Raw genomic sequence first — 22,523 nt, forward strand, 5'->3', positions numbered from 1 at the left:
TAATAATAACCTACTAAATAATACTACTCTAAATAAACTAAACTAATATACATACTATCGACTATATAAACTATATAAATCATAACACTTGCATTAACTGAACAGTCATATATATATTTGGTCATATATATAACCAAAAAAATAATTTACAATATATTTTTATTATATATATATATATACACAAAGACTGTTCTCATTTCATGCTCAAAGTCTACTCATACAATCTGCACCAACATTTGCAGTCCATTTGATGGCCTCAATGCAGAACTGGTAGTTCTGGAGATATAATACCCACCTTATTATCTTCACAATGTCGATTTTGTACCTCTGGATGTATGCAAGGGGCTGATAGTCTGGATGATGAACTCTTTCCAGTAAAAGTAGTTCTGCAATTTCCAGAGGGCAAATATGATGACCAGACACTCTCGTTCAATCACAGAGTAGTTCTTCTCGCTACTCAAATTTTATGTTCTTGCATAAGTACTGCAACATCAGATGCATCAGCCTGAATGATGAATGGTTTGTTGAAGTCTGGCATTGTAAGGATTGGCAAACTTCATAACTTGTTCTTCAATTTCTGGAATGCCATCTGCTGTGGTTGTTCACACTTCACCTGGTTGTGTTGGCTTTTCTTGGTCTGGTTGGTCAGTGGTGCAGTGACTTCAGCATAGTTTGGGAAGAACTTCCTATAGTATCCCACTAACCCTAAGAAGGATCTGACTTGCTGCTTGGTCGTTGAAACTGGTATGCAGATTAGCTTTTTCTCTTCCATGGCTATCTGTCAGCCACTCACCTTGTGTCCAACAAAGTCAACACAGAATATCTGATATAGCATTTAGATGGTCTGATAGTCAGACCTGTTGCCCTCACTTGCCTGAACAACTCTGAGTTTATTCAGGTGGTCTTCCCATCTGGTTGTGTGGGTCAGAATGTTGTCCAAATGATGCTCAGTGTCGGTGGTTTTTTGCAACATCTTCCTCATCATGCGGTTGAATGTTACTGCTGAGTTGACTAACCTAAACAGTATCTTCTTGAACTGATAGCATCAGTCTGGTGTCACAAAAGTTGTATTCTCTTTAGATTCAGTCTCCATCGGGGTCTGCCAATAACCTTTAGAACTTGGCTCCATTTAGTTTTGCCATGATAGTCTCTGAGGTGCCCATAGGTTCAAAGTCAAACTTCGCCACCAGGATCAGCTTCTGAAAATCTATGCAGAAGTAGTTTGTGGCCATCAGTCTTCTTCACAATTACCACTGATGAACAGTAGGCTGAATTCAAAGGCTCAATAATTCTGGCTTCTAACATTGCCTTGACTTCTTGCTTGATATCTGCATAGGATATCTGATAGGGCTTCACCATGACTGGATCCCTGGATCATGGTCTCAGTATTGTGTTGCACAAGGTCTGTTTTGCCTGGTCTTTCTGAGAAAGCATCTGCATACTGGTATAGTAGATCTTGTAGCTCTTTCTTCTGCTTGCCAGTCAGTTCTTCATTGATGTTGACATCTTTGTACGTCTCACTTCCAATACATGGTCATAGATCTAGTAGGTATTCATCTTCTATGATAAAGTCACTTTTTTCTGGTTCTGCATCTATGACAGCCACACCTGCAATGTCCATCCATGCCTCAATTGCTGCACCTGTTAGATATTCTTCTCTTACAAAGTACCAATTGGTGTGGTAGATCTTGGTTTTTCTCATCCACTTTCATCTTGTAGTCCATTTCATTGACCACTTCTCTTCCACTGCAGGGTAAGTTTGTTTTTGTCTGTGGGTAGCAGAATTAAGACTTTCTAAATGTCTGACCCTGAAACTTAATCTTTGGCCTTCTTGTCATAGAAGCACTTTTGACTGCTTTGAGCCACATATGAACTCCCTCAAGCTAGTTGACAGGTCTTCTCCAGTTGGTTTCTGAAGTCTAACTTGTACTAATGTGTATTCCTCACTTCTGACTCTTCTTCTCCTGTCCACAATTCTTTCAACATCTGCATACTGTTCTTCCATACAATAGCTATAATGGTGAGAATCCTGTACTCACTTGTGGGACATCTTTTCCAGTCACGTGGTCTCTCCTGGTACATCTTCTTCAGCATGATCTTTAAGACTCCATTGATTCTCTCACAAAAATCCATTATGTTTGGGGTTGTATGTGGTAGCAAAGAGCTGCCTAGTGCTGATGAGTCTGCACACCTCTTGCATCAGTTCTCAGGTAAAGTGGATCCCTCTGTCACTTGAGTTCTTTTGGAAAGCCCACTCTGCAGAACACTTTCAGGAGAGCTTCTGCTACTCTATCTTTGGCAGTGTTATAACTTCTGGATAACGTGTCGTGTACTTGACTACTGTCAGCGTGTACCAGTTGCCCTTGTTGGATGCAGGTGCTAGTGGTGTGATCAGGTCAAAGCTACTCTGCTGAATGGCTCTTTTATGAGAGGCATCTCACCCAGTGGCACCTTGGCCACCTTCTCTCTAGGTACTGTCCTTTGAAGAATCTGGCCACATTTCCAATGGCCCCTGGCCAACAGAAGTTGCTGGTGATTCTGTCTGCCAACTTCTTCACTCCTAGTTGTCCTCCTACAATCAACTCATGAGCCAACTTCAATAAATCACTTGAGTCCAGTATTCTATTAGTACTATGATCTGGTTAACTTTCCGAGTAGAACTGCCTTTATAGATCCGGTACAACATTCCCTTCTGGTCCTCTGTTTGGTAAGTCACTTTTCCTTGATTTTGTGGTCGACTTTCACCCAGGCATTGTCCCAAAGTTTCTGAAGTGAAGGGTCTGTCTTCTGTGCTTCCTTCAGTTCCGGTAGACCTACAATCGAGATGTCACCTTTTGAGAGTTCCAGGGGCTTGATGTCTTGCTTGCTTTTCCTGAGCTCTTGTGGTGAGTGCAAATACTTCATCAGTCTTCTTTCTGTCTGGTTCTTTCTAACTTCTGCTTGTTATATTGTCAATCACCAAGTTATATATTGGTGCCTTTATACATATAGTCTCAAGATCTCCCACATAGTATGAGGCATCCAACTTTATTCTTGCAATGTGAAACTTTCTCACTGTCCCATCAATCAGCACACACAGATGTACCTTGCTCATCATCTTGTCATCAGATAATAGACTGGTTCTCACAGCTGCACCAAATATCTCATAGGACTTTCACTTTCTTGTCCCTGACTTAGCCTTCACCTACTGGCATGTTGTCTTTCGGTGGTACCTCTTGATGTTTGCCACATGCTCTGAACATCACTGTTGATCTATTTGCTAACTTGGGATGATGATCAATCATGCACCATTTAATCAAGGTGATAGCACTTCCTTCTTGTGGTGAACCTGACAAGTTGTCCTCATTCTATTTTTTCTGGCAGCAGCAACATGCATGGTGACAGTTGCTCTTTTTTTGTTTCTTGTTTTCAGCTGTTTTATGTTGAGATTTCTGCTGCTGCTTGTTGGTGACAGACTTGTATTCACTTGCAATGTGCCCTATTATATGACAAGCATAGCATCTCTTCTCCCTTTTATCTTTTGACTTCTTGTCACCTTTGGTGACATCCTGCTTCTGGTCAGCCACCCCTGGTTTGAACTTTGACTGGTTATTCTTGAACTTGCCAGTTACACTCCCTCCATGGGCTTCCATATACTATTCTGACAGCTTGGCCATCTTGTCCACGTCTTTCTGTGCTCTCTTCTTTAGTGTCACTGTGAGAGCACATGAACATGAACTGTTCACATATTAGTAGATCTGCTAGTCCTTCAAAACTATCTTCACTCTTGCCACGTCAATCCATCTTGTGAAGTATTGCTGTAGACATGACACAAATGGAAATACAGTTTCTCCTTTTCAGGTTTGACTTCTCTTAATTTCTAATGAAAGCCTTCCTTGGTGAGTTCATAGTACTTCAGCAAGGCTAATTTTAACTTGTCATAGTCAATGGAATCTCATGACGTCATGCCCGCATACACTTGTAAACCTTTTCCTATTGGGGCTGAGACAGACTGCCCAGTCACCTTTGTTCCAGCTCTGACCAGGAAAGCATCCATGTTGTCTTTTTGTTGATCAAATTTGGGCAGCTTGGGTCAGCTGGTCCTGACCCCATTGTCATTCTTGGGTCCTCTGTCTCTCTGTTGGGTGAGCTTGGCAATCTCAATTTGTGCTCTTATTCTCTCTATTTCCAGTCTCTTCTTTCTCTTTTTTGGGCTTGTATTTCATGCACATGTTCTTCTTTCAGTTTTTTCTTTCTTCCTCTCTTCTCTACTTCTCGTCTTCTCTCTTCTGTTGATGCTCTTCTATCTCTAGGTCTTGTTGTTGTTTAACCGTCTTTGAGCCCAAGTCATTTGCCCCTCTCTATCTTCTTATCATAGTCAGTCAACAGTTGTGACCTCTACAATATTTTCACCACCACTGTAACTGTGTTTATATAGGCCTCTTTGCTGCTATTGTTTGTCATTTTCTACTGCCGTTTACCACTGTAAGGCCAAATTCTTTACAGTAAGTGTCTGTGACTTTTTGGCAAAAAAGTTCAACTACAAACAAACAGCAACACTCTCCACTTGTTTTAAAATAATATATTAAAAAGAAATGAAATGTATATACAAATGTTTGTTACACTGTTGGTTACCATAGTTGTATCCAGAGCTTTAAAGTCCACACAGGCTGGTTTGGTTACTGTAGAACACAATCGACAAGACAAATTCTTCTTGCTCTGTTATTATATTACAGTCTGTGATAATTTCACTTTAAAAATTGCCACTATACACTCTCTATCTCTAAACTTACGATCATACAGCCTAGAACTCGAACTCAATAAAGATTTTTCGACGTGTATTTATACCCAGACAGAAGTCTAGAACATTCCATGCAATACTAGATATTCTGATGCAATAATACCCGATTAAACCAAGAAGAAACTCGGTCCTATCAACATGATGCAATAATCTCACTATTGTAAACAATCACTAATTCATAACAATTTAGCTACAGAACTTATGATTTGTAAACAGTTATGTAAACAAACGCACCATAAAATATCACTTCTAAAATAACTAAATGTGACTCTTGTGCTATATAAACTAACTAAATCATGATGCTCACATTAAACTGAAACTGAAACAGTTGTGTATATCTAACAGTCCATCAAGTCATTGCAGAGTCACTGGCTGAGGCATTTAACAGAGATCTACAGCTCAGATTAGATCAAATAAAGGCACATTAAATCTTGAACATAAACACTTAATAACTACTAAAGAGGTGAAAATGAGGACAAAGAGGATGTTCAGTGTTCTTGTACATTTGACCTTAAGCTGTTGTATAGGAAAAATATAGACCAGTAATTATATGTATGTATATATATTAGAGTGAAGGTATGTTGTGTTTATTTTGTTAAATTATCTTAATAAAGTTTTGTATGTCTGATAGTGATTTTTTAGTGCTTACATTTAATTATGCATTTTAGAAGTTCTCATTAAATTCCTTTCAAAACAAAGCCAATGAAATTTTCAGTTACTATTGTATTTGAAGATAACTGACACTCAAGCTTGTGTGTAAGGTAGACCAGTGGGCAGAAGTTTAAATGTTTAAGTTTTGCACAATCAACACCAGTAGCTTGAACAGTCTAACCACAGAATTTGAATTTGAATCAGCTTGTATTATAAATATCATGTGAGAAAAAGAAAAGCCAACCCTATAATCATTATTGTGGCAATTATATTTGATACTTTAGTGTTACAGAAATCTTCTTTTCCATCTCTTTATTTTAAAAATTAAAACAGCATTTATAATTTGATAATGCTTGAAGAATGAACTATTATAGGCAATAAGAGCAAAATAATAAAAGGTAAGAAAAAATAATTTCGTATGAAGGGTATGTTTTTTGACACTGAAAGTGCTCTCTACCTTGTAAAGATAAATAAAGTATATTTCAAACTGAAGTATAGTAGGGCATGCTAGTGTTAAGGGTAACTGAAAATCAACTTAATATGGTTTGAATTTCATTACATAGGATAGTTTAAAAATCAAGCATAACTTTTGGTAGGTAATCCCATTTAAATAATTCATATTTTTACTGTCTACTTTAGCAAGGACCCTGAAAATTTACAGTTTATACTGATTAAAAACTTACTCACAGGACTTAAAAAAACAATTTTACATAGTTTTAATTCAACTAATTGTTGGTAAGTAAAAAGAAACGAAACCTATAAGGTTGTAATTCTGCCCCTCCTCTGATTTCAGTGAAACTGTCTGGGTATCAAATTGTCATTATGTGTTGGCTAACTGCAGTATTTATTTTAAGGCCCTACAGATACTTGAGTCCCCCAGTGGATCAGCTGGAAGTCTGATGGCTAAAAACGCTAAAAACTGGGTTTTGATACCAGTGGAGGCACAGCACAGATAGCTCATTGTATATCTTTGTGCTTAACAATAAACAAATACAAATACTTTAAAACTTTAGATCAAGCATAGGTACCGTCAAACTATATATAATCCTACCAATAGAGTAAAGTCCATTGTATTGACACTATGGAATAAATTTTTCTAAACCAAACAACCATTGAACATTTACTTATTATGTTTTGATACTACATGTGCACATACAAAGCCATTAATGTATTTTGAACATATTAGTCACAGTCAGAACTACACCAGATACAGAAAGTATCAGTGATATGTACTATATGACACTAAGATGGAGCATCAGTGATCTCACTGGTATATCTCGCATGCTCAAAATACCACAAAGGAGATACAACATGTGCAGAGCATCCCACCACCCTGGTTACAACATTGAATTGACAGTACCAGCCTGCCCCAGACTGAAGTCTTTGTCCATACTCAATCCAGAGGATGTAGCTATTGTATGATGTATGTCTAGATTGGATCTTTTTCCTAAGAATGTTTAGTTGCTCCTTATGAAGAAAGAACCTCGTAAGATCATCCTGATCCATGTGTTCTACAGTGTACAACTTGGCTTGTTTCAACTATTTAAAGTGAAAAGAAATGACAAGTTGTTTAAAGAAAGTAGATACAACTATTTGTATATGTTTCAAAAATAATTATCCAGTAGCATATTTCTGTTTATGTAATGACAATCATGTGCAGGATCTAAAGAAGGGCAGTTCATTCAAATAGCATACATTTTTAGTATGTTTCTTTTTCAGACTGGAGAATTAACTTTTGGAAAGTTGATGAACATGCAGAACACAGATTTTAGTAGTGCAAGATCAGATGGTCAGTTGTCCTATAAATTATTATTTAAGTATAGAGAGAAGTTTATTGAAATGTAATATAATTTGACATAATCTTGAACAAATATATAACATTAAATTTAGAACAATAATCTAACAGGTATTTATAATTCTGTTACCTGTAATTTTTCAGTTAATGAGCATTCTGTGAATGCATATAATAAAATGAACTATTGTGTCATTGACCTGCGAAACAACTTACAACTCTTTATTTTTTTCAGTTTCTGTTGTTTAATACATACTTTATAGCTTGTAATTATAGAATTAGGTTTTAATTATTGGTTTTCTTTTGTTATTCTTACTAGTGCTTAAATATAAGTTAAATATTTCAGTGTGCTATAATTGTAAGTTTGGAGAAAAGATAGATTTGAAATTAAAAGCAAATGAAAACTTAGGTATTAGAGGCTATTAGAAAATATTTGCTTTCTGTAAGTAAATATAAGAAATAATTGTTTTCACTGTAAGTTAAATTTGTTGATAAAATAGATTCTATTTGGTATTATGAGGATTAAACTTTGTATTTCTTCTGATAGATGTGTTTTTAGTAAATATGGAAGCAATTGAATGATATAAAACTTCTGTTTATTTAATAGTTTCAAGAATTTCTGAACAAGATCAAAAAACACTGGTGAGTAATGTTGTTATCAACAGATGCAAGATGGGTTATTGTGAACCTCTCCAATAAAGGAAAGCAACACTATTAGTAAAGCAACAAACCTTTCTTTGCGATTAAGTTGTATGTACATGATCACTAAACCAGCATAACATTACAAACATTCAATGTCCATACTTGATCACTAAATATTCCCACATGAAAAATTTGAATGAAACAAGTAAAGTTACTGTCTTTATTGGGGGAAGTTTACTGGTTTGTTAAAAATTGCTTAAATGATATTTATTATTATACACAGTTAAGGTATTTAGAACAAGTTATGAGAAAATTAATAAGACATGGTACAATTTTGAAAATTTAACTTGATTTTTGTAGTTTTAAAGAAAAAAAACTGAAAACTTATGGAACATTTTTTTTCAGACAGTAAAAGCAGTTAGTTTTCTGTATTTGTTTTGAAATATCTACTTCAAATTAATGTTTTAATTAATATTTCTAAAAACATCTGAGATTAGTGTTTTTTTAGTGTAGATTTTTAAAGCTTTGCTATGTTTTGTTTTCTAGAACAATAGTGGAAGTGGTGTTTTTCGGAATACACCCATTTCTGATATTTATGGTGGCTTGCATCACACCTCGTATAGTCCTCATTGGAGAAGTTCAATGCCGAATGTTAATTTCCACTTGTCTAATGATCCTCCTAAGGTATAGTAACACTTTCCATAGACACTTGCTAACATAAACACTGTCACAAATATACATGAAAATGTTTTTACTTAGCAGGCATAGTTAGAGTTGAAAAAAGAAATCTATCGAAAATATTACTAATTAAACAACCAGATTTTGCTCTAACAATCATAAAAGGCTTTAAAAGTATCTTATTTTATAGTATGTTCAGAATGAATAAATTTTAACTCATTAAATGAGTTTTAAAAATTATCTGATTGACTTTTGTCCAGCAATTTATTGCATGGGATAAATTTTAATACACATGACATGATCATTGCATTACCATTTAAAGTTTGTGATCTGAGATCATTTAGTCAATTACAGATGTAGTAGATGCAGAAACTATATCTGTTCAGGTACTTGAAGGATGAGCATTTGTTATCTTATATTCTAAAGTGTGTTGTATGCTTCCTGTCTGCTCATTTTATATAATGTCTTGGAGTTGTTGTTTTTTTATTAACTACTGTTCCTATTTCACTTACATTTTTGTAAAATGTTTATAAATTCATTTGGATTATTCTTGTTTAAACTGTTTGTTTTTGAGCATGTGTCTCTTATAATTGAGTTAGTAAATAATTAAATACTATTGTGCATAAAAACAGTACTTCTTGAACAGCAAAAACCTTTAATTTTGTCATTGAATCAAACTGTTCACAATATTTTTACTTATTACTGAATATAAAATATAAACTACCTATGCCTAAATAAAAAAACAGTCGGTTAAACAACAAAATTAAAAACATTTTAGAATCATATTTCAAAAGTTTTTATTCATTTGACACCCTTTCAGTTTAGCCTGTTATATTTTTACAACTATATACTTTACTAAATGAAGCAAAATTGCAAACAACTTATTTAGTCTGAATTGTTGGAGTGTCTTAAGAAATCACTTAGGTGTGAAAAAAAAGGATTGAGCTTGTGACTTAAAGGAATGAAATCAAAATTGGCAGCCAAAAAAGGATTGAGCTTGTGACTGTAAGGAATGAAATCAAAATTGGCAGCCAAACTGGTAGCTACACTTATAGTATTGATAAGAATGTTACAGCAAATATTCATTTATTAGTTAGCCAGGTCACATTTTTTGTTCAACTTGTGGCATGATGGTGTGTAAAACAACAATTAGAATAACATAATTTACCAATGGGCCTGTATCTTTCATTTCTTTACCTTATATGGTAAGCGTAGATGACAGAATGACAAAGGAAATAAGCTTTTTATAGGTAGTGATTATTTTTTAAGTAAAACAAATGATATAAACATATTTTGGCAGAAAAATGACATGATGTTAAGTAGAAAATCAAGAAACACAATACAATGTTAAAATATGCATAAAAAATGTATTTGTTATCTTTTGCTTAAAGGGACCTGGAGTAGCAGAGTCAAAACTGCAGTTTTGGGTTACAATTGAGTTGCGAAATACTTGAAATAAGGCGTACTGTTCTTATGGAAACAATGCCAAGAATTGGCAATTATGAACACAGTCATATAACATTGAAAAATCTTTTATTCCCTAATTAAGAGAGATTAAGTTGATTAAAGTATTAGTACACTCATTCACTCAATAATAACTTAACTTACATTGTTAGACTTACCAAGCAGTTCACTGTGTTAGGTCAGAACTGGTCAAGATTACTTGGTGAGCATATTTCTTGTTCTAGAATGATTTCTGTTGAACACAAGCTTGATGTGTACTGGATAGGGTAATTTGAAAATTCCACTGGCAATACTTGCATAATGACCTTGTTTTGAACCTGTGATTCTAGTATGAAAGAACAACAAAGATGATGTTTCATTATTATTAACTTTTATTATTGAATCTAATCATTTATGTCTTTCATATTGCATTTTAAAAAGATAATTATTTCTTTTTTCAATATTTCAAGTTCAGCAAGGTCTGAAAATTTCAAACTTAGAAACTTGCACCACTAGCATGAAATGAGTTACAAACTGAGTTGTTGAGTACCCAGTGTAACAGTATCAGGCACAAAGCATAAGTTTTTAAGAAATTCTGAAAATTATATTTCACTTTTGCCAGATAATGGTAGGAAACACTACTTAACCTAGTCTTGGATATTTTCTACACCTTAAAGCTATCTCTGTTTTATGTATGTATGTATGTATGTATGTATGTATGTATATAGATAGATAATTATTATACTATTTCAGCTTTATCCATATCATCTTCTGATCATCACTAATTATCGTTTACCACCAGATGTGGATCGCTGTCACCTTGAGGTAAGGGTTTGTAGTAGGAATATAGGGTAAATATGGAGTATACTTTCATAGCTGCTGTTTTTGACACTGCTTTGTTATTTGAATAAATTTGGAAGCCTAGTAACAATTAATGTAAAACCTGTACCTTTATTTTTATTGTCTTTCAACTATATGAAATTTACTTGCATCAGCAACATATTAAATTTGTAACATGTTCTTAAACTTAATCATCAGCAACATGTTCTTATACTTAATCAAAGTTCATTTTATAAATCTACTGAAACATTATTTCTCTTCAAAAGCAATTAACTTACCATATAAAAAATATCTGTTTGGCAGTTGAAACTTTTTAATGTTGTTTATAACATTTCAAAAAATTGAGAATCTATTTCGCATATCTATCTTTTAAATATACATAAAACATTTTTCTTGCAGCGCCATCTATCAAATGAGGAATTTCAGCAAATATTTCACATGTCTCGTTTACAGTTCTATCGCATCCCAGAATGGCGTAGAAACTATATGAAACGAAGGGCCAAGTTGTTCTAAAGGTGGTTCCTATTTTCTCTTCTGAACTGCACAGTTGTTATTGTTGTCATGCTCCTTTGACTATCAGCACATTTATATTTTATTGGCAAAATGCTGTTAAGTTCTTAAAAGTATATTTTATGTGCTGTGGCAGAAAGCTTTCCATTGCTAGATGTGCAAGAAGTTTTTTCTTACTTATTTGTGTTTGTAAAGGAACTTTAAATAATTTATATTTTTATATTTTTTCTTTATTATACACACGCATACACAAGTTTTATCTTAGATTGATGTCTATATGTTTTTGGTTTGCACCAATAGTTGTTATGAAATAATGTACACACTTGTACTTGACTTTTAAATACAACTATACATACACATCCAGCTCTATAGTTCATACAGTTTTGGTGATGGTGTTAATAGTGATTGATAAAATATTTTCTTGGAAAATGTCATGGTTATGATGATTTGTATAGAGTACTAAATAACTAATAAACATAATAGATTTGTTTTGAGTACCAAGTAACTAATAAAACTTAACAGATACGTTTTTAAATTCTATGTTGTAAGTATGTTGGGTGAAACCATTTTATGTAAATTTACTAGCTGACATTGTATTTCTTGGGAAGTTCTAGAATGTTTGTTTTCCTGATAAATGTAATAATTAGTGAATAGAATAGTGATAAAACCTTGCTGATAAATATTTGTTATTTTGATTTTGTGTTATTAATCTGTTGTTCTAAAACTGTAAGCCAGTTTTATTAGTTGTTTATGTCCTGCAGTTAATTAATGCATTTGAAAATTATTTTTAACTGTTTTTGTTTTATAACTTAGTATAATGTGTAGATATGCAGAATTATTAGGCTTTTTGGTAATCTTTGCCAATCTTGTGTTAAAATAACTGTTGAGCATTCTTATTATAATATTTTTTAGTCTAAGCATATCATTGACAAAAAGAAAGCATAAACAAAGATCGATTTTTGTGTAGAGTGAACAACTATGTAGTTTAATAAAATAATCATCCACACACATTTTAACACTAGCAGAAAAATTTTAATTTTTAATATTATTATATGACTGCTTAAGACTTTTTTTATTTCTAAACCAATTTCAATAAGACAGAACTTAATATTTAATGATGGATTCAGATATTTTTTGGTTTAATTGTTTAAAGAAATGGTTTACGTACTTGAGATTAAAAATGTCTGAATAATTATGTTCTAAATGTTATTTAGCAAGCATGAGATGTTTATAACAGGTTGACTGATCATCTATTCTATAACTGAGAACGTGAATAGGCCATTACTAAGATCGGCCCTATCAGGGGAGTTTATTAAGAATTGCTTTTACATAACAAGGAATACTTAGTGCACTACTGATCAAGCTCTATTTAATTAAAAGCTATGGTCCAATGTATCCACCTTGAGAAACCTCCTGATCTTATGATGGCTCCCACCCAAAAGTATGAATGTGAAAAGGTATTTGCCTCAGACAGTTATATTATTCTATAAATAAACAATGTAATTTTGTTAAGGATTACTATAAATGATTAAAGTTAAAAAATGCAATATAACCAAATTTAGAGAAGTCAAAAAGACAAAATTTACTTTTAAAGTTAATAAGAAACATGATACTTAATAAAGAATATTATTTTATCATGTTTCATGAAATAATCTTTGTATTTAGTTTCTAGGTATTACAGTTCTCCTTGTAAAAGCTGGAACCTATTGTTTATCTATTTTTAATGTGTTTATGGAGAAGACTTAATATGTTATTGAAGAAGTATTTTATTTTCATCCATTGCTAGCACTAAGAATTATTAAAGTTAATATATACAAGTATTTCTTGATCATAAGTACATATGCAGGTGTTTTTTTTTGTTTTGTTTTTTAACATGAATCTTGGTTTCATTGGGGTAAAGCTAAAATTAAACCACTCTTTGGCTGTATATACATATAAAAAATTTTACTCTTTCAATGGTAGAATATTAGAATAAGTTATATTTGAATTACATTTTCAGTATAATTGATTTTAATATATGGTGGAGCTATAATTAAAAGAAAAAACACCAGTATGGGGCTTTGAAAACATATTAGGCAGTCTACACACAATCAATAGTTCTATGTGTAGAATAAAAGTTTAAACATCATTTTATTTGTTTACATTGCCTTTTTTCATATAAATAAGATATTACTTTTGCAAATTCTGTTATACATATAAATAATTATCTATTGTACTGTACTTTCCTCATTTTGAGTACATTCTTACTGCCATTTAAAGTCATACCTTGCCTTTTATGCTTGTGCTCTTGACATTTTTTTATGAATGAGTTAGAAAAAGTAAGAAAATGTCTTGAGTATTGGCACTCACTTAAATCATTCATGATAAATGTATTATTTTACTTGAACACGCCTTTTACCATTATCACATTCATTCTTCAGATTTAATTAATTAAATAACTTAGTTTTTGTACTTTAGCACTGCTTAACATCCCTATACCAACTACAATGACAATGTGCCTTTCTTAGTGGATTATTGTAAGGGAGTGGGGGTGACTGGGTTCAAATAAAAAGTTGAAAACAATATAGTAACTTTGAAACATAGTCATCCTTAAATATTTGTGCAGTGTTTCTACTCAAAGCTTGCTTTTCTAGTTTAATTGAAGTATAAGCTCTCAAGTGTATTTGTAATGAAGCTAACATCAGTGAGTTTGTAAATTAAACCAACCATACAGACTAAGGGCTGTTACTGAAGTGGTTTAGTTACAAAATTATCTTGTTACATATGCAGTCTGATTTTGAAACTAGTTTCACTATCTGTGTAGTGAAGGAAATTATTTGAGTGAATCTATCTATCTATACAAACTTGAAACTAGTTCAAGTTATCATTGAATTTGTTTATTTTTGATAAAAACTATAATAATATTTACCAGTAATTATAAGTATTTGTTCCTTTTCTATTTTGTATTATTTGCTAAGGTCAGGTGTGCAAAAAAAAAGAATGTTATTTTAGTGTTGATTTTTACAATCTTTCTAAAATATGTGATGTTTTAAATATTCATAATATGAGTATATGGAAGGATGAGATACATGTGAAACCTAGTTAAACAACACAGAAATATGTTTATTTTTTTTATTGCAGTAAATATGAAGTGGCTGTGAATATAATTTTTCAACAACAATTTGTTCATTATAAATATTAGGTAACAGTGATTTCGGAAGCAGCTCACCTAGTTTCATCAGCTCCCTTAATTCCCTACTAAAAGTCTAGCTTACACTCCTTATATATCTTGAATTTTATGAAAGACTAAATAGTTTTAACTCAAATGAAGAAAAGAGATTCATGTTAAAAATATTTTAAAGATATCATATTGTTACGTCTCCGTTTCGTTAATTGATTTTTTCGTAACTTCGTTCTGACGAAATTTTAACGACACAAGTCTTTACTTAATAAAACTGGTTTATTCTTTCCGAATATAACTTTACCGATACACTCAACTTCAACAATCGCGCTAAACAAACGAACGTCAATAATACTTCTGACTGCAGTTCAATTACTCACTATCTCCACACACATTACATTACCGCGTCACGTTGTCCCCTCTTATATATACCAGCCTACCCTACATCTAGTAAGAAGTAGAACATTCGCCAAAGTATAGGATAATTCTAGAAAGTAGAGAGCGTGAGAATCACATGATCTCGATGACGCAACAATATATATATATATAAACCAGAGAAAAAGATTTTGAAGAAGGCATAAAAACATAAACATATGTACCTTCTAAAAAATTGGCGGATGCTATGGTATAACATGATTAAATCATTCTAGAAATAATTTCATGAAAAGTAGTGTATAAATTAATTATGGTGCTATATATAAATTAGAAATATTATTTTTTTTGTATTACAGTTTTTCAACTTTAAGGGTGTGAAGTGAGTGCTAAGTACAATGGTACTGTGAATAAAAGTAATACTTTTTTCACTATGTTACATAAATATAATTCATTATGTAAAAGACTACAAAAAAATAAATAAATCTATTTCTGTTATTCATGGAATTTCATTTATTTATAAGAAAACTTGTACTAGCATGGGAACTACCAATAGGTATGAAAAAATGCATTTATTGTTTTTGATATTAAGATAGATAATAGTACATTTCACTTACTACTTGTTAACTGTGTGTCATGCAAGAAATTATGGCAAGTAGATTAAATCATAAAGATTCCTTTATTGAAAGAAATGTGCAAGAAAATGACAAGTCTTAAGTGTTTTTTTTTGTTACTTTCTGTAAATACAAAATGGAAAAATCTTGTATTCTAAAGATCAATTCTTGCAAAATTGTTGTGATAATCTTAATCCAAACTAAAACTAAAAAGTATGACTGTATTTCAATTCTTTATACCATCTCTTAAGTAACATGCTTTTTTAATTTATCACTTTCTTCCGACACCTTTTCTCCACCACAGTTTAAGCATGATTGTTGAGAATTTAGTGTTTGTTTGGGCTTATTAGTGCAAAACTTCATGTCTATTTGTACTGGCCAATTCTTTGATTTAAGACATTAAAACATACTAAAAATATATAAAGGAATTGGAAAATGTATACAATAGAAGTTGCTAATGCAAGTATAAACATATAATAAAAGTGAAAAGAAAGGTAAAAATGAAGTAAAAACTTGCAATATATATATTTTTTTAATTGCCTGAATGTGAAAGTTGTTGTTTTGGTGCTAAACAATAAGGCTACATATGCCAAAATGTTTTCTTTCCTCTTAAACAACTATACTGTCAAATTGATTGAAACAGAAAAGTGTTTCTGAAACTTAAAAACAATATATATATATATATATAAAGGTTGAAACATTAAATACACTTAAAAAAAAGCCAGTGGCTCTTCAGTTGCTAAATACAATCAAGTTGGACAGTAACAACTGTAGAGGTTTATAAGACTGTGTATAAACTTTGGATTGAAGAAGTACAGAAAGCCTCCAATAATGCACAGCATGCAGAATCTTCAGTGCAGAGTCCACTTTTGATCAAATGGGAAATGATAAATCTTGAGTATGAAACACTTATGCACTCCTAAGTAGATGGAAAAGAAGACATAAAGAATATTAATTATTAATTATGGTTTAGATTTTGAAAATTTAAAACTGTCTTCAGTGATCCACTGACTTAGTTTATTGAGAGCTCTTTGAAGCAACCATTCAATGACCAACAGGAAAAATGAAAATCATCAACATAGAGACTGTTGGCAAGTGTAGGAGGAGGTTCAGTTATGGTACTGAAAATTATGTCACTCGAAGACACAGCCCAGAGACACTCAAGAGTTTTTGTTTGAAGAATCATAATAGTTTTGATTCCACACTTACCTGGAATGACTTCTCTGCTGAAAAGTTGAATGTGTAAATGGCCATGTTGTTATGTTATTCTCAGGCTGTCAACACAACTTCTGCAAAATGTTAAAATGCAAGACATTGGTCTCAGGCTACCAATACAATAATGCAACACAGTACCTTCCCTCCAATGATACACTAAGTCATCTGCTGAGCCAAACTTTTCAGCTTATTTTATCATATTACTCAGTTAAAATTGCCCTCAGGGATGAGATGAGCAATGTAAAAGCTGCTTTTTTTTGTGGTAGCTGTTACTTATGACAGTATAAATAAGACTGTGGATGTGTTGATATGAAAATTGAGTGATTACTGATTAATCAATTACCAATAATTGGCCAGTTAAGGTTTTAATTTTCCCTACAATTACCTAACCCCTTTATTAACAGTTTTTGAAAAAATTAGATAGCCAATTGACAATCCATTTATATTTCATTTATAAACCACACGTAAACAACAGTGTCAATGTTCAGTTTTTGGACATTATCATATATATATATATATATGGGTTTCTTTGAACAAAAATGGGTTGAATGCTTTTTAATTCCAAGAACTTATGAGTGAAAGCAAAGAAGAATATTGTTACGCCTCCAGTTGTTAGTTAATTTTCCGTAAATTCGTTCCGACGAAACTTTAGCAACACAAGTCCTTTCTTAAATAAAACTGGTTTATTCTTTCCGAATACAACTTTACGATACACTTAATTTGAACAGTCGCTCTATAACAAACACTATAATTCACGTCTCATGTGGCCAACAATATTTTGTCCGTGTACATTCAATCACTCATTACACTGTTGTTCCGTCACGTTGTGAACGTCTTATGTATATACAAGACTAACACATATCTAGTAAATTCTAGGGCATTCTTGAAGGAACAAGATATTTCTAGAAAACAGGTGGCGTGATACTAGTCACGTGACCTCGCTGACGCAACAATATGTTATAATATATCATCCGTATTACATTTGTCATATCCAGTGCTAATGAGCCCTTTTGCCCAATACCAGGGTTCATCAGACCAGCTAGAAGTCTAAAGAGGTTATAATTTCATTGGTTAGGTCACATTTGGAATATTGTGTTCAGTCTTGGACTCATTACCTTAGGAAATACATTGAATTGTTGGAAAGGGTTACTAGAATGGTGCCTGGAATGAAAGGGTTGTCATATGAGGGGAGGCTGAAATCTCTTTCATTGTTTTCTTTTGAAAAAAGAAGAGTTAGGGGGGATCTGATTGAGGTGTTTAAGGTTGTAAAGGGAATTGGTAGTGTTGATTCATCATTTTTTTTTTCATACTTAACATTGAGAATAGTAGGACTAGGGGACACAAGTAGAAATTTTGGCAGGGAAGGAGTTATCAGCTAAGACAGTTTTATTTTTATTTTTTTTTAATTTATTTAGTTTAGTTTAGAGAATGTAACAGCTGAGATGGACTTATAGGTCCCAAAACATTATGTTAAGTTATGTTAAAAGAATGGAGATCCTGTAATATTATGCACTTCCATGTTTTGTTTTCTTAAGATAAAAAAATACAGAAACAAGATCTTCTCTCCTGAGAAATGCTTTCATGAATGATATTTAGGGTCAAATCACGTGGTTCACAGTGAACTGATGCCTTCAATAACCACACTGGTTGGTGGAGTGGAAGAGAACAAGATTGAGAGAGATGGTGCAGGAGTTATAATGCACATCATCTGGTGTGGTTGCTGTAGTGCTAGACGAAATTTGAGCAATTTTAATTTTTATCAGCATGAATAGTTGGTTATAATCAAAACTACATTTTATTCTGAGCTTAATATGGTACTCATAATCCTTTAGGAGTAAATTCGAAATAGTGTTTTATAAAATAATGCTGGTTTGAACCTTGTAACTTCAGTACAGGTGTTATGTTATTGATTTTTAATTAATCACTTGTCATGGTGTGTTATAATTGCAAACATCTCAGCTTTGAAAAGTCATAGGCAAGTGATATAAACACATGAAGGATCTTTTTTCAGCCAATATGGTTTCCCATTCAGTGGAGACTTGCATAGAGATCAGATCAAAGTGATTATTAGCTCAGATTGGTAATATGTTACTAGTAGGAAAGAACTTTGTGAGCAACTTCTACCACAATTATAGTCCTGATTTGTTTTCATAAAGCTTTTTTTTTTATCATTATATGCTTTATTTGAATTATTATGTTGCAGTACAATAGTAGAAGTAATGTTTTTTGTGAAATAAGATGAGGTAGTCTTAGTTCAATCATTTTGCTCTTGACAGTATCAAGTTTTATTTTCAGACAAGGCCACTATTGTTAGAAAATGTTTACATTAGGCCTTATCAGCCTAAGTAACTTGTTGAATAGGCATAGAAAAGAAATATAAAAGAAGTTTGTATTTATTACATAAATAAAACCTTCTGATAGATAGTCACCTTTCTTTTAATTTGGGTATGGTTAAAAGTTATTTTTATTGTACACGGTGATTGTAAACACTGAAACTGCATGAAGTGTTTTCAATGCAAAACAATGTTGAAATTCATAGTTTTTAAAATTAAGAAATGTATAAGAAAGTTTTAAAATGATATATGAAAACATGTCAATGATCGAAGTCTACAACAAAGATAAGCATTTTTAATTGTTTCTTAAAAATATCAAAAAGAAACATTTTCAAAGCTGCAAATTTATACAAAATCCACATGTGAAAATAAGATAGTTTATTTGCAGAAGCTACGGAAGCAGTAGAAGTGGTAGGAAACAGAATACAGTAGCATAACTCCATTTTTAAAAGAGTGTCACCATCTTTCCTTTCCCTAGGTGTGAGATGTTATTCAAAGTCTTTATTTTCTGTACCTCTTTTGCATCAATCCATTTTTGGCATGACCTAAAATATGAGAGTTGGGACTGAGAGCAGTTGACACACTGTGGCTCTAACTGTCACCTAGCTGTCATTGTTTTTGTCATAGCAACTAGCAACCCAAACTGATAAAGTAAGCTGTTTTAGGATGTATAAGCAGCTGACATTAAAAACAGAGGCAGATGGGACTTATGTAAACGTCAAAATAAGATCTCTTGTTGAATCATATATGACATTTTTCCAAATGTAGATTTACTGAACAACTGAAATAATCTGAAAGGAAGATTCAGCATAAATCTTCAATTTGGGTATGTTAAGGCGATTCCATATTTAAAATGTTTAAAAAAGCAGTACAGGTCTTCCTTTGAAGTTTACTTGAACACCAAGAGAGTTATCTGTATCTGTTTTGTCTCGCAACCAGTGATCTGCAGATGTAAGAATAGAATACTCCCAGTGGCACCTTAACTGACACATTGCTAAGACATTATGGAGGCCATGAAAACCCTGATTTCTCTCTTGTATCTAATATGGCTGTACCAAGACACTGAAAGTTGCTTATAGTAGGGGAAGCTTTGAGGTTTCCAAGATGCAGGTGCCCTTGGAAGTTATTCTAAGATTGAGCTGCTGTAGTTTCTCTCTCTCCTGAATTTGGCTCATAGTTATCACATCTGCTCCACAGATTACCATTTTTATCTAGTGTTTGTTATCTCACCTGGTGGAAAAGTAGCTTGAGATGGTGGACTTCATCCTCCAGCACCACTCCAATCTACTCCTGACCACAGGTGACTGACTAGTGGTGGATGAATGGCAAATATCTGAGTGTCCTCTAGAGACCTCTCCACTTGATTTCAGGATCACAAGTCAACATGACAAACCACCATATCTTCTGCCTGCTAAAATTCAGGGGAAAAACAAAGTAATCAGCTTAAGAAGTCCCAGGTTGCAGTTCTCCACGAACTTTTGGACAGTCAGTATCAGTGGATGAAGGCGAAAGTCCAGGATTGGACTTTTTAGACTATGGTACATTCTTGTATCACAGTCTTCTTTCAGTTACCAATTCCTTCTCTCATTCACAAGTTATTTTTCTGGAACATGCGATTGCCAATTTTTGTAAAAAGTTAAAAACTTATTTCTGTGAAACTAAAAAAGAAGCAGGGAAAACGCACATGTCAAAAACATGGAAACTGCACAAAACAGCTCCAGTAATTATAGCATTAAAATTTCAACTTTACCCTGTAGGAATTAGGTGTAAATTTTAATTAGGAAATATACTATTCTTAAGATTCAGCAGAAAATATATGAAATTAAACTGAATTCTGAACCAATGACTGATTTCAAGAAAATATTGCACAGAAGCTTCACACTAACATAAAATCAGTTTACGTATCTGTGTGAGACATGGGACAGTTTAGCAAACACAATTCAGTTAAGAAACAAAATACTGCTTCGTTTCCAATTAGATATCTAAAGACGTTCTGAAAAAATCTGGATAAGACTGAACTAATCAATCTATACGTATTTGAATAAGAGTTCAATCTCCCAGTGTGATTTTGTCACCTACTCCACCTGGTCATCATAGTTGTTACGTATCTGTTCGTTTGATAATTTCCCGTAAAAATTCTTCCCGAGGAACTTAAGCGAAACAAGCCCTTTCTAAAATAAAACTAGTTTTTTTTTTCTCCCTGAATACAACTTTGCAATACACAGCATTTCCACAGTCACTTTAACTTAAACACACGCTATAATTCACAACGATTTACGTACTTTACTTACGGCTTGACTCGATTATCTGTCTCCATCTCCCTGTCTGCTATTCAATTATACACGCCGTCACTTTATCTGCCGGCTTGTATACAAGAGGAGCGTGCGTCTAGCAAACGTTCGAGATACTCATTACGTGTTACCAGCGTCACGTGACTTCCGCTGTCGTAACATAGTTGTAAAAGCGGATAAGACAGTTTACAGGTATTTGATTCTTAATCTGTATATGATTGATGTTGCTCTAGCGCCATTGAAAATTCCAGAAATACCTATGGGGAGGGACCCTTCACAATGTATGACAAGAAGATTGATAGGGCCATCCATTTTCTAAGCCTGTTATTTATACCAAGAAAGAGAAACATCTGGTATATTTCACGAATGTTACATTTTGTCAAAAAATTAATTCTAATACGAAATAACCCAAACTACGTTTAGCTAAAAAAAAAAAAAAACAACTTGAAACCTGCCCCAGAGTTATTAAATATAAAAATGTAGCTACCGAATCAGAACAACATAAAAGTTTCCAAAATGTATACACATGAGAAAACGTAACTAATAATTACAAGAGATTTTTATTTATAGAATTGAATTACAGCTTGTTTTCGATAATTCCAACTTCTGGTATTACCACAGGAAAATCATATTATTATTAACTTCCGATAAGAAAAAGCTAGCTACTTCAATAAAATCTAAAAATCAACCTGCTAATGACTGTAGCTAATTCAATATACTTTTCGTACATTCTTACTTATAAAGGTTAGGATGCATTGTTTCATCAGTTGGGCATTCTTGCTTTTAATGATATTTGTAACAGTAAACCCAATAGTATCTTGCAAGGTTCGGCTAGCTTAGGAGATTTAAGTTAATTCTAAAACTTTATAATAAGATAAGAATACAAAAAGATCTCAATAATAAAAGTATTATATAAAATCAGTAAAATAACAAAACTAGATATGTAAAATATTCTAACCAATACTGTTAATGAAACTAACATTAAAGTAAACAAAAACAAAAAACAAACTATATTTCACTTACGGAACACACAAATATTAATTGTTAGCTTCACCTTCAAGTACTGTCGTAGATATAAATGTTCAGGCCCGGCATGGCCAGGTGATTACGGTGCTCGACTCGCAATCTGTGGGTCGCGGGCTTGAATCCCCGTCACACCAAACATGCTCGCCCTTTCAGCCGTGGGGCCGTTATAAAGTTAC

General features: G+C 32.8%; 1 protein-coding gene across 2 annotated transcripts in view; it reads left to right on the plus strand.

Moving 5' to 3' along the window:
- LOC106463999 (actin-binding LIM protein 2-like) overlaps positions 1-15,370 on the plus strand; it is a 51,598-nt gene extending 36,228 nt beyond the window's left edge. Inside the window, exons 18-22 of one of the 2 annotated variants that reach the window (XM_022391656.1) lie at positions 7,151-7,220; positions 7,831-7,865; positions 8,412-8,549; positions 10,740-10,811; positions 11,226-11,642. In XM_022391656.1, the coding sequence (XP_022247364.1) occupies positions 7,151-7,220; positions 7,831-7,865; positions 8,412-8,549; positions 10,740-10,811; positions 11,226-11,339 (429 nt within the window). In that variant the 3' untranslated portion in view covers positions 11,340-11,642. Of the gene's footprint in view, positions 1-7,150; positions 7,221-7,830; positions 7,866-8,411; positions 8,550-10,739; positions 10,812-11,225 lie in introns of both variants that reach the window. The other variant, XM_013924103.2, reaches the window with a different exon arrangement.
- Positions 15,371-22,523: the final 7,153 nt, after the last annotated feature.

This window comes from Limulus polyphemus, unplaced genomic scaffold (genome assembly GCF_000517525.1).
Source record: "Limulus polyphemus unplaced genomic scaffold, Limulus_polyphemus-2.1.2 Scaffold1537, whole genome shotgun sequence".
NCBI classification, from domain to species: Eukaryota; Metazoa; Arthropoda; class Merostomata; order Xiphosura; family Limulidae; genus Limulus; species Limulus polyphemus.